This window comes from Dermacentor variabilis, unplaced genomic scaffold (genome assembly GCF_050947875.1).
Source record: "Dermacentor variabilis isolate Ectoservices unplaced genomic scaffold, ASM5094787v1 scaffold_15, whole genome shotgun sequence".
Taxonomy (NCBI): Eukaryota; Metazoa; Arthropoda; class Arachnida; order Ixodida; family Ixodidae; genus Dermacentor; species Dermacentor variabilis.
The window spans coordinates 11,339,703-11,356,913 of NW_027460313.1; the positions used below are offsets into that span (position 1 = coordinate 11,339,703).

The 17,211-nt window shown below is 44.4% G+C and overlaps 1 protein-coding gene and 2 long non-coding RNA genes across 3 annotated transcripts; 2 read left to right on the forward strand and 1 right to left on the reverse strand.

Moving 5' to 3' along the window:
- Window positions 1–1,617: 1,617 nt before the first annotated feature.
- On the reverse strand, window positions 1,618–15,458 carry LOC142568007 (uncharacterized). The gene is made up of 2 exons (XR_012825336.1): window positions 15,389–15,458; window positions 1,618–1,784 (listed from the first exon to the last, which is right to left on the reverse strand). It is a non-coding gene; the product is annotated as an uncharacterized LOC142568007 (long non-coding RNA).
- On the forward strand, window positions 3,188–6,328 carry LOC142567918 (uncharacterized). Its single transcript, XR_012825306.1, has 3 exons — window positions 3,188–3,324; window positions 3,962–4,024; window positions 6,061–6,328. It is a non-coding gene; the product is annotated as an uncharacterized LOC142567918 (long non-coding RNA).
- LOC142567968 (uncharacterized) lies at window positions 7,503–11,377 on the forward strand. The gene is made up of 4 exons (XM_075678067.1): window positions 7,503–8,053; window positions 8,714–8,903; window positions 9,842–10,231; window positions 10,883–11,377. The coding sequence occupies exons 1-4, from the start codon at window positions 7,503–7,505 to the stop codon at window positions 11,375–11,377; spliced, it is 1,626 nt and encodes a 541-aa protein (XP_075534182.1).
- Window positions 15,459–17,211: the final 1,753 nt, after the last annotated feature.

The window sequence follows — 17,211 nt, forward strand, 5'->3', positions numbered from 1 at the left end:
ACTGTAAACCCAAGCAGTTAGGCTGGCGATTGCTGCTGTTATGCACCATACAGGCAGACGCAATGGCTTCACTGTAGCTTTATAACTTAACTTTACTGAACTTTGAATTTAGAGAAGGCAGAATATAAAAACAGACTAGCATCTTTCTTATGTGCTTCATGCCTCTGCTTTTTTGTGTTACTAAAATACATATGTTGAACCTAAATGAAGTAAAAGGAAAAGGAAATTGTCACGCTAATTTCATTTCACTGTCTTTTTAAAGGTATAGCAAGATTTTTTAACTGCATTACGAGTTGTTACGTGCTTCGATCTTAATGTTCATTTCTCATACTCCAATTGGATTACAACTGTTCCCTCATCTACAGCTATCAAGGCCTTATGGCAACTTTGGAAGCTCTCTGAACTGAGTAAATGCTATGCATTGCATTATTTCTTAATACATTTTCATGGCTGCCTTTAACCTCTATAGTTCCTCATTAAAGCCAGCATCTCTCTTGTGACCACATTTAAAGAGGTTGTGGTAATGTATGCCTAACAAGAAAGATGGGTACTTTGTAGTGCTAGTATGCTCTAAGTAAATTGTTTTATGCAAAAATTGCTGACATAATTGTCTGACAAATACTGCATCATGTTTGCTATTTTGCCTTCTGTTTCAATTTCACTGCATCTATACATTTTACCAGTGCATGAGTAGGGTTCAAGGCTGTTCTTTAAAATGCTCATGAGCACTTATCATGATCAGTTCCCCATATAAGTGGTTTTGCTGATGAGAATACAGGAATACGAGCAAAATTGACATGGAACCAACATATAGATGTCTGCATGACTGCCTATCAAAAGTTATATTTTCTGAGAAAAAAAAACTGGAACATGCATCACGTAATGTAAAACTTATTGCATACACCGCCTTCATTAGGATGATACTAGAATATTCAGCCGTTGTTTGGAGTCCCCATCAAGTGACGCTTAAGAGGAAGTTGGAAAGGATACAGAGTCTGGCGGCACGTTTTATTTGTTCGACATACCGAAGGAAGGAATCGGTCACGCTTATGTTACAGCGTTGCAACTTCTATCTTCTTGAGGTACGTAGCAAAAAATATAGGCTGAAGGTGCTTTATCAAATGCAGGATCAACTTTAGATTGATAAGCTCAAATATCTACATGCTCCAGGCAAAAGATACCCGCGAACTAACCACGACTACGTCATAAAGCTGGACCGTACCAACAGCGATACATATCGATACTCATTTTTTCTGGATGCGATAGAAATGTGGAACCAATTGCCAAACGCTATTGTTAGCCTAAAAGATGTCACCGACTTTGAAAATGCTGCTGAGGCATATTTATGGGAGCTTTCGATTTAGTTTTGAAGTGCCAAGTGATATGTGCGACTTGATATTCATTGTACGTATTTTGATAAATGTCAGAAGTGTGCTGAACAGCAATCAAGTGAACATCTTATTCACTGTGAATTGACAAGTGTTAAGCAACTTTACGTACATTGACATTGTCCATATTTGATTTATGTAATTGTATTGTCCTCTCTGTTATGACCCTCTATGAGGGTTGACAGTATTAATAAATAAATAAATAAATAAATAAATAGACAACGAAGCATGTGGGTAAGAACACTTTATTTTCAGCACACATGTTTTTTTAATGAACGGCTGTTATACTGCTAAAATCTGCACATTTAATAAAAGTACACTGCTCTGCTTCATCACTCCATGCTAAGTGCAAGTATCCTGTACCAGGAAGTCAAACCAAGACGTGGGATGTTCAGTCTGTGAAAATAAAAACGAGTTTGAAACATTAACGTGCAAAAACTAAAGCACACTCAAGAAAATAAACACAGCACAGGAACATATCCAATGAATCAGAATTACCTTTGAGAGCAAACATATAGTTTCTATGGCACAGTGAAGAAACCTTATTCCTCCGGCTTTTTTTGTGCGTGAGAAAATATGAAAGTGCATGCGTTCTCCCCATATTGTGTATCTGTCACCTTTTCACACACAACAAAGATGTTGTCTCAATGTGCCCAACTGTCTTTGCATATCCATTTCTCTGCTCTCATACCATGATACCTACAGTTAAAGGCTGTAGTAATGCTTAGCTTGAATGAACAAACACAAGCTACATGCACTGTGCTGTTGAACATGGCATTGTAAGTTAAGATTCATGCACAGCACATTCATGTGCCATAAACATTTGATTGTGATTGTAGACGAGATAAATAAAAAGAAGGTATGTAAATAAGAATGTTCCCTAATAAGCTGTGCAGAAGTGCTCTCCCGTTTGGACAGAAGCCGAGCACAGCTGCAGTGAACAAGAAGCCAACTTATACAGCATTTAAAATCTAGGTTCTATATGTGCTACAGATTTTTCTGAATTCATGGTCGAAAATCTAGGTGTTAAAGGTGACTGTTGTATACTGATACCCACGAAACACAGAACCTCTTAAAAACTTCTTGAAACGGCTACAAACGGCTATAGACGTCTTGGTCTATGATAAGACTGAAAATAGAATTTCTTCTAAACATAACCTCAGCACTTGGAATATGCTAATATATATTCTATCTGCGGCAAAACCGACTACTGGTGTCACTAGAGTCTGTTTTGGTAAACGCATTCAGAATGTCTAACTCAAGAACTTTTCTAGATCTTTTGTCTAAAAGTGCATAAAATGCCAAACGACGTGTTAAATGTGCGGTTACCGTCGGCCGTCGTCGTTAGCGAATAAAAGACGCCAAAGACAAATCGAACTTTTTGGAAGCAACATAAGTTAATTGGCTTTAATATTAAATAATTTCACACCAGAACTTCGACAATCAAGGGCGTGTTATTGTTTTCCATACGGGGCGCGCACACGACGCCTGGAAACCATTCTATGCTCGCACAGCAGGTATTTACAGCAGCAGGAGCGAAACGCCGGTGTTGCACAGCGGTGTCACAGAGCCACCGCGCTGCGATCACTTCGGCGGCACAATCCAAATTTGTCGGACATCTCATTCTGTGCTGGAGACACTGGGAGGCAGGAAGTTTGAAAAAACGGCGATTGCCGCCCGCTATGTCTCGGTCGTGGGTTCGTTATCCAGTTGTGCGTCATTCTAAGCCGTTCTGTACATTTATACTGGATATCAACTGGAGTCATTTAGCTGTGCTGATGCTGTGTGCCGTGTGTTTTGCATCAGTGCTTCGTGACATCGGCTGTATTGCGTGTTTTCGCTGACGGCTTACTACCACAATGGCGGGATCTGCGTTCGCCGCCTTCGTGTCTCGGTGCGTCTTTGTACGTCGCACGTTCGGATAACACTTTTTCCGGTAAGTGAAATACATTGCGCTTCGTTTTTCGTCAACAATGTGAATATATTTAGGTGTTACCCGCGACAATTCTTGATACATGGGCTCTTCTGCCCTTCGAGTTTTCGTCATTACTTTTATACCAGGGTTCTGCTTGTGTTCAGCCGTTCAGCACGACCGCGCTCCACGACTTCCGCAACAACAGTCAGAACTTTGCCCTGCTTGTTAGCCTGTGGTTAACGTAGCACGAGCCAACCGAAAGGAGTGCATTCGAAGACGACGCGCTGGCTGTAATGCTGAACCAGACTGAACTCGCCCTATTTTGTGTCCTTTTGTTCTTGCGTGTGCGCGCGTGTGTGTCAGTGACTATGCAGTTTGTAGCGTTCCCACTTTATAGCAAAACAAAAATATAACTGCAGTGTTCACTTCATCTATACAATTCCAAATTAAATCGTCTGCTGATGTACAAATTTCACTTGTGTTTTGTTCTAAATAAGCAGCAAAACCTTTAACCTAGTAGGTGCTTCATCTGGGAGTGAAATCGCGACAGCTTGGCATTTATTAATGAATGACTGTGACCGGGTCACCTTATTTGTAATTGCAAATTTGCCTTTCAACTGACTTGATGCTATCTTATTTTGTCCCTTTCACTCTATAGACGGCTGGACATCCTTCTTGTACCTTGGCACTAGCTGGATGACGGGACCTCATCATGATCAGTGTAAGCCAATGTACTGCACCCTCTCTGGTCCTCCCAGTGCTTTTTATATGGGTTAAGGCCAGGGAGCGCTTCGTGGTAAAATAGCTAGTTGGTGTCTCACAAATGGCCATTTTTTTGCACTGGTCCATTATAAGCTGCCACTATTATAACCAATTTCTCAGTGCCAGTGTACATACACAGTTCTACTAACAATTAGTTTCCCTAAGCCTTACAAAATTTACCTGTAGGTAGTCATTGCTATGTAAGAACCCGCAAATTAACTCTGCTGTGTCATAGAAGTATTCCATACATGAGTAAAAATTTTCTACAACAGTGTACATTACACCTTGCTTCCCTAATGCACAAATGTATTCAAGCCAGTATTTGATTAGTTTGGTATTCTAAATGTTTTCTGTGTGATTTAGTTTCTTTACAGGAACTTACTGTACAGCATTAGCAAGCAGTCTAATTTAAAATTTATGTGTGCTGTAAAAGGTGTGCTTTGCCGCTAGAATTGATAAAACATGGGCCAAGGCTTCCATACAAGGACAAACTTCAATTTTGCTCTACCACCATCAGCACTTGGCTGGCGCTTGCAAAATGAATCACATCAAGTAGCTTGTGCCAGACTGTTTTTTAACCTTATTGTGAGGAGGTCACAAAGTGATCTGTGGAGGATCCTGCGTCTGAGATATAGATTGCGCTGCAACATATGTGCGTGTAGAACAGGCATGATGCTGAGGGTTCCAGCAGTTTGCAGAGGTGCTTTTATAATTTTGTCATAACTGCAATTTTACCTGTGCTGTTTTTTATCACCTATTTCGATAATATCATTGGAGGTATTATCAGAATTTGTCAATCTATTTGCCCTGGCCCATTAGCCTGCCACATTTGCCTTTTCACTAGGTGGGCAATTATTCTGCATGGACCATTACTTGAATACACCTTTTTGTGTGCAGTGACTTCTCAGTTGCAAGTCAGCATAGATGCTCAGAATTACCTGAGGCTATAGATACACTGATGAATTTGCCACCTATACGAATCACTTTGCACTTTCTCACGCAAACAGCATGCTAACACTTCCAAGTCAGTGGGCAATGTTATTGTTTGATCACATCATGAGATACATTCAACTTTGTATGACGCATCATCCAAGGTGTTGCGCCATTTGTGTGAGGTATTGCCCGAAGCCAATTAGGGTCACATGAAAATATATCAACAAAGTGATTGATCCAGCTAGGATTGTTGCTTTGGAACACTACTTTATCACCAGTCCTCCTTTGCATGCTACCTGCTTACTCTGTACTGTGTCATGTTTAAGTTTGAAAGAAAGGCAACAGCTAGGCAGTGCAAAATGCCAAACTTGCTTTTAGTTCAACTATATAAAACGCTATTTAACTTTTTAATTAAGTTAGTACATCATTTACCTGCAGAGTGAATTATTGTTTTAAACTGATTATATTTTGCAGGAAGCTTCTCAGACTTGTTTGACAGGTTGATAAGTGGCTTTTTAGCCACAAAACACCACACAATAAATTAAAGGCTGACTTTGACTCTGCTATGCAACTTAATGACTATATGCCAGGAACGAGGTCTCCGAGTTGTGGCGCTGGCTAACACTCCCAGCGTTCGACTAGGACACATAAATACCCAAGAAAGTGGATGGGAAAATGACGCCGCTGTAGCTCAATTGGTAGAGCATAGCACGCAAAATGCGAAGGTTGTGGGCTCAGTTCCCACCTGCGGCAAGGTGTTTTTTCATCCACTTTAATTTCCATTAATTTATCGTTTCTTTATTTAATTTATTAAGCACAAGTAATTTCCCCTATGTTGTCCTTGGTGTCAGTGTTTGTTGGCTTCTTATGATAGGAAATATACTAGCCAGTTTAAACATCATCGCATACATACCTTAAGATACCCGTAATTTAAGAGAAATGGGAGTGCTTAAATTTATTTTTAATGTGAGCCAAACTTCTTACTTAGCACATAATGCTAATTGAAGTTCCAATTTCAACATTCCAATTTCTTCCCTTGCCTTTTTTTCCTGTTCTGTGCAGGTATTGCTTTCCTATGTCTACAAGAACCGTCACGCGTGGCCTGTGACAGCAAGCTTTTGTGGGCAGCCAGTTGCTCTCCTACGAAGGCTGGCCTACTCTGGCAGCGGCGGCAATCATCTTCAAGATTTATCCATGATCACCTTTGCTGCTATTTGTCACTCTCGTTAATTACACTTTCTGCATCTTTTCTAATTTATTAGGTAATAAAGTATGAGTATGTGACATGGTGTGAAGTTGATGCCTTGCTGCATTTTCGCTTGCAATCACCTTTTATGCATGAAAAGCTCATCATACAGTTTATGAAAAAAAAATAACAGCATATTATGATTTATCTTTCAGTTCTTGTAACATGCAACATACAAGGAATTCAATAATGGATGGTATGCTGAAGAACTCGCCATTATTTCTGCGTGATGCTGTGCAAGCGTGTGGCGCTACCTTACAAGAGGCACCCAGAAAGTAAGTTACAATTTACTTTTAAATGAAGCATGGACATCAGAAAAAATATATTTATATTGCTAGTTAGAGTGGTTCGCAGAGTGTTTTTCCAGATGTGTACTATCCTTTATTTCTTAACTCATTGCAGCACAGTGTTCTGTTTCGTATACTGGTGTAAGGCTATTGTGCCCCCTGTAGCTGAATCAAGGATGTAATTTTTGCCTGAACTGCAGCATCACTGACAAAATTTTTCTTTGCTAGAAACTACTTCAATTTGGTGGAGACCCAGCAGGGCGAAGTTTTGTCAATAATGACGTGTTTCATGCAGAGATGTTCTTGTTTAGGTCAATGAGTGAACATTGGAATTATATCAGCATACAATACAGATCTTGTTTTATTTGCAAAATAATTCTGACAGGTGGCATTCAATTGATTGGTCTAATTAAAAGCACAAATTGACCAATGAGGCTGTACTACACTATTCCCATGGTTCACATCTGGAAAAACTACCTCTGCATCACTCTATCCGACAATATAAACTTTTTTTTTCTGATGTCCATGCCCCGTTTAAAATAAATTGTAACTGTGGGCAAACGTCGTGTTACTGTAACAGCTGCCGCAAAAATTTGAGGGAATGTCTAAGGAAAGTCTTCAGTTGTTCTTGTCAAGCTGTCCATTAGCCAACTTTTAGCGTAACGTTAGCAGGGCTTACTGAAGTACTTCTAGACGTCCATGGCTACAAAATGTCTTGATCAAGACAGCTACTAGGCTTTTGAATTAGCCGTTCAAGACATCTTTTAGACATCAAATAGCTGCTTGCGTGTTTAGTGGGTATCGCGTGTCACACTACGTTTTCATGATAATCGCTTATCGGCCACGCAAGCAGCAGTCGGCAGATCACATGTTCATCACCCTATAAAAAGGGCACGGCATCAATAAACGTTGTCTGTTCCACCCTGGCGTCCGGCTGATACGCCACAGTTGGCGACGGGGAAGCGGCGGCGATGGCCGTCGGCAGGATCGGCGAGTATCATCTCGGCACAAACGCGTCATGGGACGAATACGTCGAGAGGCTCGAAATGTTCTGCGAAGCTAACAAGATAGCGAAAGAAGAACAGAAAAGAGCCGTCCTGCTGAGTTGTTGCGGCGAAGAAGCGTACGGGCTCATCGTGACTCTGGTGAAGCCAGCAAGACCGACAACAGCAACCTACGAGGAAATTAAGACGGCGGTTCGCAAGCACCTGCATCCAAGGCCTTCAGAGCTATACGCAAGGTTTTTGTTCTACAAGAGAAACCAGGCTGCCGAGGAATCAGTTGCGGACTACGTCACGGCGCTTCGGAAGCTAGCCGAAGACTGCGGTTTTGGCGACGTGCAGCTCCCGATGGACATCATGATGCGAGATCGTTTCGTATGCGGCCTCCAGAACGAAGCAGTTCAACAGCGACTTCTCGCAGAACACGACCTTACGTTCAACGTTGCGTACGACATGGCCGCGACCGCAGAAGCGACAGCCAAGCAACAACGAGACATACGGATGCACGGCCGAGACGAGGCGTAGGACTGCCAGGGCATGATACAAGCAACCCGCACGAAGCAAGACGCCACGGCAGAAGGATCTAGTTGCTACCGTTGCAACGGTAAGCACGCTCCGCATTTATGCAGTTTTAGAAAAGCGACATGCTTCAAATGCAAAAGGGTTGGACATATTGCGAGGGCTTGTCGTTCAAAAGACGAAAGTAGAGCGGCCCGGAAGACGCCTGAGCAAAAGAGGAAAGTTGAAAAGAGCAAGGGCGTGTACGAAATGAGTGCATTGTTTTCACTTTGCGAAGTGAATGAGCAAGAACAGAAGTTTATGGTTAAAGTACAGATACAAGGACAAGAAGTCCCGATGGAGGTTGATTCCGGAGCATCGTGCTCAATTGTGAGTGAAGATACATTTAGAGTAATCGAGAGAAGTCGGGGTGAAATACCACTACAAGATTCTGGAACAACTCTCGTAACCTGGTCAAAGGAGGCGTTACCACTGCTGGGTCGAGCAACCGTCTTGGTAGAATTTAAGGGCCGGAAGGCAAAGCTGCCATTGTTGGTAGTAAAGAATCGAGGCAACAGCCTGATTGGGCGAAACTGGTTTAGGCCGTTAGGCATTTGCTTGCGGGGAATCGAGCAAGTAAACGCGGAAGACGTGCCCTCACGATTTTCCGAGGTGTTTCGCAGGGACCTTCCTGGCTTCAACGGACCACCAATTCACATCGAACTGAAAGACGACGCTCAATCAGTGTTTCTCAAAAGTCGACCAGTTCCACTGGCCCTCAAGGATGACGTGGGCAAGGAAGTGGATCGCTTGGTGCAACAAGGGATATGGGAACCCGTCGCGTACTCCAACTGGGCCACGCCACTGGTAGTGGTAAGAAAAAAAGACGGAACTTTACGCCTGTGCGGTGACTACCGTAGCACCGTAAACAAAGCTATTAAATGCAGCGGGTATCCTTTGCCCACAACCGCTGAAATGCTCGCAGCTCTGGGTTCAAGCAAATTTTTTACAAAGCTAGATCTAGCTCAAGCTTATCAACAGCTAACGCTAGACGACGAATCGGCTGAAGTGCTCACAGTTAACACGATAAAGGGGCTGTACAAAGTCAAACGGCTGCCGTTTGGAATTTCGGTGGCGCCATGGGTATTTCAACGAGTCATTGATACGCTGTTAGCAGGCATTCCCGGCGTGAAAGCCTATCTTGATGATATCTTGATTTCTGGCCGTAACGCGGAAGAGCACGCCGAGAGATTAGAAACCGTGCTATCGCGTCTGCAGAATGCGCAGTTAAGAGTAAACAAAGACAAGTGCGAATTCAACAAGCCGAGCATTGAATTCTTGGGTCACAGGATTGACGCCACGGGAATACATCCGAGCCGAAGCAAGACTGACGCCATCCATAAAGCGCCCGCACCCACAAGCAAAAAGGAGTTGCAAGCGTTCTTGGGGTTACTAAATTTTTACAGCAGTTTTCTCAAGGGCAAGACTGAAGTGGCAGAACCCCTCTATCGACTGCTCGACCATGACCACGAATGGAAGTGGACAGGTGAGCACCAATGTGCGTTTGAGAGACTAAAAAATTGCTTAGCTCCGACTCTGTACTTGTGCCCTATGACATCAAGCTTCCTTTAATTTTGTGCTGCGACGCATCTCCTGTGGGAGTGGGGGCAGTGCTAGCCCATCATACGACTGATGGGAAGGAACAGCCCATAGCGTATGCTTCCCGGACGCTTGGAGCCAGTGAACGTAACTATGCTCAGATTGATAAAGAGGGCTTAGCTGTTGTCTTTGGCGTGAAACGGTTCCACCAGTACCTTGCTGGGCGAGAATTTACGGTCATAACGGACCACAAGCCATTACTGGGCCTGTTTAACACGGACAAGAGGGTGCCTGAAGTTGTGTCGCCCAGAATGCTCCGTTGGATTTTATGTTTGTCTGCGTATAACTACAGCCTTCAGTACAGGCGAGGCCAAGAAAACTCCAACGCCGACGCACTCAGTCGTCTGCCAGCACCGGGAGACGAAGACGAGCCACAGCCACCTGGGGACGTGCTCCTGCTGGAAGCGGTCGAGTGCGCACCGCTGCAGGCGGCAGACATCGCTGCGCTGATCAAGAAGGACAAAGTATTATCCATGGTAAAGGAATGGATCCTTAGTGGCTGGCCGTCAACACAACTGGACAGCAAGTTCGCGCCTTACGAGGTGAGGAAGACGGAGTTGTCGTTGCATCGTGATTGCATGCTGTGGGGGAATCTCGTTATAATTCCTAACGCAGCAAGAGAAAGTGTGCTTCAACTCCTACATGCAAATCACCCTGGGATGAGTGCTATGAAAGCGTTAGCTAGAGGGCTCATGTGGTGGCCGAAAATGGACCACGAAATTGAAGAGTTTGTACGACACTGTCAGCCATGTCGGAGTAACCGGCAAAGCGATCCCAAGGTTCCAGTGCATTTTTGGATCAAGCCAGATCAACCTTGGAATCGCCTACACATTGATTTCGCTGGTCCAGTTAATGGAGAAGTATTTTTAATCGTGGTAGACGCGTACAGCAACTGGGCTGAGGTCGAAATCATGTCATCCATGAAAGCTACAGCTGTCGTCACCAGCTTAAGGAAGATGTTTGCGACACACGGTGTGCCAGACGTTATCGTTTCGGATAATGGCACAGCATTCACTAGCTCGGAGTTGCAAACGTTTTTAAAGTGTAATGGTGTGCGTGCTATTTTCACTGCTCCTTACAATCCCGCCAGTAATGGTAGGGCGGAGAGAATGGTAAGAGAAGTTAAAGAAGCGTTAAAGAAGCAACAGGATGGTTCAACGAAGTGCAAGATTTCGCGGTTCCTGTTTAAACAGCACACGACGCCGCATTCGGTCACGGGGAAATCTCCGGCAGAATTGATGTTCGGACGAAGGCTGAGGACAGCCTTGGACAGACTTCATCCGGACCGGCAATACGTGCCGGAACCGCAACGACCGGAGATTAAGAGGTTCCACGTCGGTGACGCGGTCTATGCTAAAAGCTTTTGTCCAGGTCCAAGGTGGAAGGCGGCCAGGGTTGTGGCAGTGCGAGGCCCGGTGTCGTACATCGTCCAGCTGGACAACGGCGAACGCCATCACAGGCACCGGAACCAGTTGAGGAGCGCCTGGACGAGGCTCGAAGCCGATCCAATCTCAAGTGCAGACTACCACGTCAGGCTGCCTCCTACAGTCAGACGACCACAACAGCTGCCGGTCAGCACGGAAGCAGCCGCAGGTGGAAGAACGGGCCAAGCTACCCAAGACCCGGTCGAGACGCGAAGATCAACACGCGTTAGACGGCCTATCGCACGTTATGGCATTGATGACTAACCACACATTTTGCAATTGTGTAACGAATCTTAGGGGAAAGGAATGTTGTATACTGATATCGCGTGTCACACTACGTTTTCATGATAATCGCTTATCGGCCACGCAAGCAGCAGTCGGCAGATCACATGTTCATCACCCTATAAAAAGGGCACGGCATCAATAAACGTTGTCTGTTCCACCCTGGCGTCCGGCTGATACGCCACAGTGACAAACATTTAAACAGGTCTCTATTCGGACTGGTAATGCTATGTGTCACCTAGTTTGATAAAATACGCCATATCAATGGTCTCCCAAGCTAAGGCTGCTGTCCAGTTGCAAGTGCAAATCACTCGATTATGTCTAGGGCACGTTTGAGCAAAAGGCAGCCAAGATTACTGTGCCATTGAGGTCTATTTCCTGACATCTGATTTCTTCTCAGAAAGCTACCTCTCTAAAAAAAAACCTTCACAACAACATAACCCAAACCTTTCTTGAGAAAAGCCATCACACTGGTCCTTGAACACTAATTACACAGTGGCTCCTTGTGATGTAATGTTATGTATGTCAGCACCTTACAAAGTACAGGAAAATTTAATAATGGCAGCGTGACAGGTACACAAAAAAGTACAGGGATAAAACATCACACAGGCTGCCATCAGTGTTCATATCTCTATTTCAATATGGATGTTTTTAGCAGTGAATACATGTTCTCATTAAACTGAGTCATAATATTACAAAAGCGAAGGGCAAGGGTCTTTACATTCTAAACTGACAAATGTGCTTTATTACGATTCACCACAATACAGGAGGTGTTTTGCAGTGAACGGTCACATAAGGTTTTGGCTAACTACGGCAGGCGTGTCCTGCAGCGAGGCCTCTTGTGTATTGCGGTAAAGCATATTATTGTGACAAGAGCTAACCTGGCATGTATGGCTTTAGCCAAAAAAAGTGCTCAAGACATCATGCATCCTGCCGCGAAAATCTGCTTTGTTGAGAGTAGAACATTAGGTTCGTCGCTGACAGAAACCATACATTCCAGATTCACGTAAATCTTTCCCAATATCGGCATGCTTCACCGCAACACACAAATATGTTGCGGTGATAACGGTGGTCGAACAGGCTGGTGCAAATGTTTCGACAGGGGAGCGTGCCTTCATCAGGGCAACTGCTTTCCTTGGCAGTTTTCATATACGTGAGAACCCCCCCTACTCCCAACAGGGGAGATTTAGCTGGACCTTTGCCAAGAAACGTACCGACAAGCGTTTGGTAGTGGCTGGTAGAGATGCAGGAGTCTAAAAAGCGTTGCGAAATTCGGTTCCGTAACGTTAGCTTCACCGCAATACAAATATGTTAAGCAGTTGGACACATGTTTTGCGGTGAATCATAGCAAGGGTACCTGGCCTTTGATGCAAAGCAGCTTCCCAGGAGGCACGCTAATCCAGTGGCTAGTTATGCAGTTCCCCGCATGCGAGTGAGTTCCCTGCGTTCGGCGGTTTCCCAGTGAAATACAAAATGACATTGATTGACTGTGTTGTAAATGGGCGACGGCACTATATGCTGATGCAAAAGCGTCGTTTCGCTTTCGAAAACTGCGCTCGGCTAAAGAGAACACCTTGACTCGCATATGACCAAAGCAGTTGAACAGGAAACTACGAAATTACGTAGCTATTATGGAAGAAATCAACCGTTCAGAAAAAAATGGCCGTGTAAACATTAGAGAGTTTTAGAATAGGGGCCCCAAACGTTTTGGGGCCCCAAAGAAGTAGCGTCGAAGCCACTGCGCATGCGCAAGACGCAAACTCCGTTTGGGTTTTGCGTTGGGAACGCTATTTCACCGATTTAGCGGGAGCCCAAATAGCGGCCCCAAAAGCTTTGCGTCGGCAAACATGGCGGCACCCATCGAAGCGACGGCTCTAACCTAGCACAAAACTGGGTTCGATTCGCGGTAACGCGTGAAGTTCGCAAGCTAGGAGAAGTGAGTGCGGTTATCGCTTTCTCTCAACTAGCGTGTGTTATGAAGATTGACTCATTAGACGCCGCGGATTTTGAATTCGATTGTGGATTTTATGGCTCGTAGGCCTAACAAGGCTAAGCTTGGCTGGTGAAGGCTAGTAAAGTTGGTTTGCTGAAAACTAAGCGCAACTAATTGTTTGCTGCTTACAAAGAATAACCTCTAAAAATTATTATTCCTATCATAAAATGGTATATTTTATTTAATTATTTCTAATAGTTTTTCTTTGACGCCGTAGTGGCGCTGTCAGCGCAAGACGCTATCCGCAAACGTCAAACCCTATTCTAAAACTCTTCACTCCTACGTGTCTCAACGCTAACACCCGCAAAGCTCTTTGGGGCCCCAAACTATTGGGGCCCCTATTCTAAAACTCCCTATTAACTGGCTTAAGAGGAAGCTTTAGCTCGAGTGCTCCTATCTAAATACATGTAAAAGGAGAATTCGTTTTTCTCGGCAACCACTGCACCAAATTTGACGAGGTTTGTTGCATTTAAAAGACAAACTTAAAATCTAGTGACTGTTGGTTTCGAATTTTTGAGTTAGATCGTCAATTTTTTATTAAAAATTGGCAAAAATAGAAAATTTTCAAAAAACGAAACTATCTAGTTTACAACTCTGTAACTTAACCACTAAAAATGATAATACAATTCTGTGAATTGTATCTAATAGCACATCTAAAGCGGACAAAATTGATATGTTACACATAAATATAAAAAAATTTAATCATAGAGAAATACAACTTTTGCAAAACCGTTGTAACCAACGTAACAAATTCACATAAGATGTAAAATGACATACTGAATTTGTCCGCTTTGAATGATCTAATGGATGCCGTTTACAGAACCGCGATATCTGTTCTTGATGCAGAGCTATGAATTTATAAACTTCGTGCTTCTATTTTTTTCAAATGGTCAAATATTTGAAAATCGTTTTAAGAAAATTCAAGCCCTAAATCGAAATTCCGCTTCCAACAGTCACTATAATTTAACATTCTCTTTCAAATGCGACAAATTTCATTAAAATCGGTCCAGGGGTTATCTCATAAAAACGTTTTTGCGTTTTACATGTATTTGAATAGGCCGCGTCGGAGTTGGGCCCGAGCTAAAGCTTCCTCTTAAGAGGTCGACAAACCAACGGTTCAAAGCATCACAGCCACGTCCGAAATAGCGCTGAAGGCCGGCCAGTACACTTAGGCGCCTCGGCGCGCGTAATGTAATATGAGACGGCAGGTCCACAAGTACATCATTAAGGAACACATATATGTCGGTGAAAGCGGTCACTCTTCAGTTCTGACATGCTTCACCGCGTAACATTAATCTACTGCGGCGAAGCTGACTTCAGGACACCGATTTCTTCAACTCATCTAGCGAGGCAGGTCCGTTTATCAAGCTTGGCAACGTTTGACATTTTCTGCATTAATTTCGTTTGTTCTTAATTTTATTATCACAGTGACCCTGTATCACGCAGTAGCAGAGCTAGTGCCGCGTCTTAGCTGCGTTAGGAAAGGTAAGCGTGTATGCATGCAGGCACGGCGGCATTGGCTCTAGTTTGGAAACTTCAAGAGACGCTCTTCCGCGCAGCGATGCCATTTGTATTATTAAAAGAATGCAGGTGATGATTAAATGAGCCGCAGCAAAGCTGTAAAAAAGCAGTAGTAATGCTGTTCTAAGATCCTCTCGCTCGAGCGAGATGGTCTTAGAAGAAAAGCGCGATGTCACGCGATCTGACGGAACAGCTCGTCATGCCAGTGTTTTCTTACGTCCTCGTCCTTACGCGCACCCTCCCCTGAATCAGACTACTGAATGGTTCTGTGCACGCACTGACGATCCTGACGGAGGCAATACCACTCACATGAGCAGCTCCATATAAGATATGCCACGGCCCATTCCACATGCCGGCTGCAATTTGACGCGGCCATGAGGCAAAATATGCGCACAAGGTACCTAATGGTAACGCATCAAACAGCTCACAGCCCCACTCCTTTATTACACGCATATAGCGTGGAAAGATGAATTACTCACGCTCTAAGTGGGCACGGAATACGAACCGCTTCGCAGCGCAGCCGGCTCTGTAAGACAGACGCCATGGAAATGAGCGGATGTGACATCATGGGTTATAGCGGACGTGACGTCATAGGTGAACGTAGACATTTCGGGCACCTTTCGTCTGCTGTGCCCCGGGCACAGCAGACACGGCCTTGCACGAATATAGCGCGAGTTTTTTCCCCGAAATTTCCAGCTTCAGAACGCGCCTCGCATTATATTCGGGTTCGTGACATGAACATAACGTGTCCTATTTTTCCTTTACTTTATCTAGCGCTCAGATTTCACCGTTCGCAAGAGCGCGCGAGCTGGGAGTTGCCACTGTGCATTTCGCGCAGCCTTTATTCTCCCCCCAATTTAAACCGCTCTTAGTGCCGCATCAATGTGGTTACGGCGTATTAATCTAAACCTTGTGCAGGCCGATCGGCGGTGATGTGTAGGCGCGCCAAGCGAGCGGCCTTCGTCGCACAATGCGTGAAAGGCTTTGCCGTGCTCGATTGTATTACGGGTATTTCCGAAGTGCTGCCTGTCGAATAACTGTGGTCGCATGGGGAGCAGAAACCGTTCTCGCCGACGGTGACAAAGAAGGCAGCAGTAACAACGAGTAATTCTGCAGGCACTCGTCCTTTCACTGTATTTTGCGACGGCAGTTCGCAGTAACGAAGAATAAATTGCGTCTTGCGAGCACCCGCTTTTATGCGTCGTTTCCTGTTTGCTTGCGGCATGACTTCGCGTAATATATATATGTATATATATATATATCCCTCAAGAGAAAAGTGTATAATAGCTGTGTCTTATCAGTACTCACCATACGGGGCAGAAACCTGGAGGCTTACGAAAAGGGTTCTACGACGACGCAACGAGCTATGGAAAGAAGAATGATGGGTGTAACGTTAAGGGATAAGAGCAGATTGGGTGAGGGAACAAACGCGAGTGAATGACATCTTAGTTGAAATCACGAAAAAGAAATGGGCATGCATGGGCAGGATCTAGACATGTAATGAGGAGGGAAGATAACCGATGGTCATTAAGGGTTACGGACTGCATTCCAAAGGGAAGGGAAGCGTAGCAGGGGGCGGCAGAAAGTTAGGTGGGCGGATGAGATTAAGAAGTTTGCAGGGACGACATGGCCACAATTAGTACATGACCCGGGTAGTTGGAGAAGTATGGGAGAGGCCTTTGGCCCTGCAGTGGACGTAACCAGGATGGTGATGATGATGATATATAGTTTTTTTTTAGACAGACAGTCCCCTCTCGCGTTATATTCGTGGTCGCGTCATTACGTGCATATACGGTAAGTGTTTAATTGGTTTATGAGTGACGTGCCACAAGGGACCATGCACACTGTTCGACAGCCTCTGAGCCAATTCGTACATTTAAGCTGCGAGCATAATAAAGTAACGTGGCCCGAGAAGTCTTCACGAGTGGTTCAGGCAGTAATTGAACAACACTTTGAAATTGAGCCCTTAGGCCATGCGTTCACACGCGCCAGTGCGTTCCGACAGGCTGTGCAGTGCTTTGAAGAAGTGAGAGGCAGCAATTTTTGTTGTTATTTTTGCGTAACAAATGTTGACGGACGTATATGATGACGGAATATATACCAGCTATACAAAAGCGATGACGGCGGTTCATCACACGGGGAAAAACAGCAACCACACATACAGACGTTAGTGACAGTTCATCTGGCAGTTAGATCAGCTTCCGCGGCTAAAGGATGGTTCTGTGTTTTGTTCTGGATTGATCGAGCTCTAGTAATTAGAGCGAATTATGAAATCATAATCAAATTTATTTTGGCCATATAT

Bases quoted from the DNA above. Each gene is read 5' to 3' on its own strand.
- LOC142567968 (XM_075678067.1), top strand. From the start codon at position 7,503: ATGGCCGTCGGCAGGATCGGCGAGTATCATCTCGGCACAAACGCGTCA. The intron at 8,904-9,841 runs GTAAGAAAAAAA...CGGTTCCACCAG, and splicing joins GGGCCACGCCACTGGTAGTG to TACCTTGCTGGGCGAGAATT. The intron at 10,232-10,882 runs GTGAGGAAGACG...CTGTTTAAACAG, and splicing joins GCAAGTTCGCGCCTTACGAG to CACACGACGCCGCATTCGGT.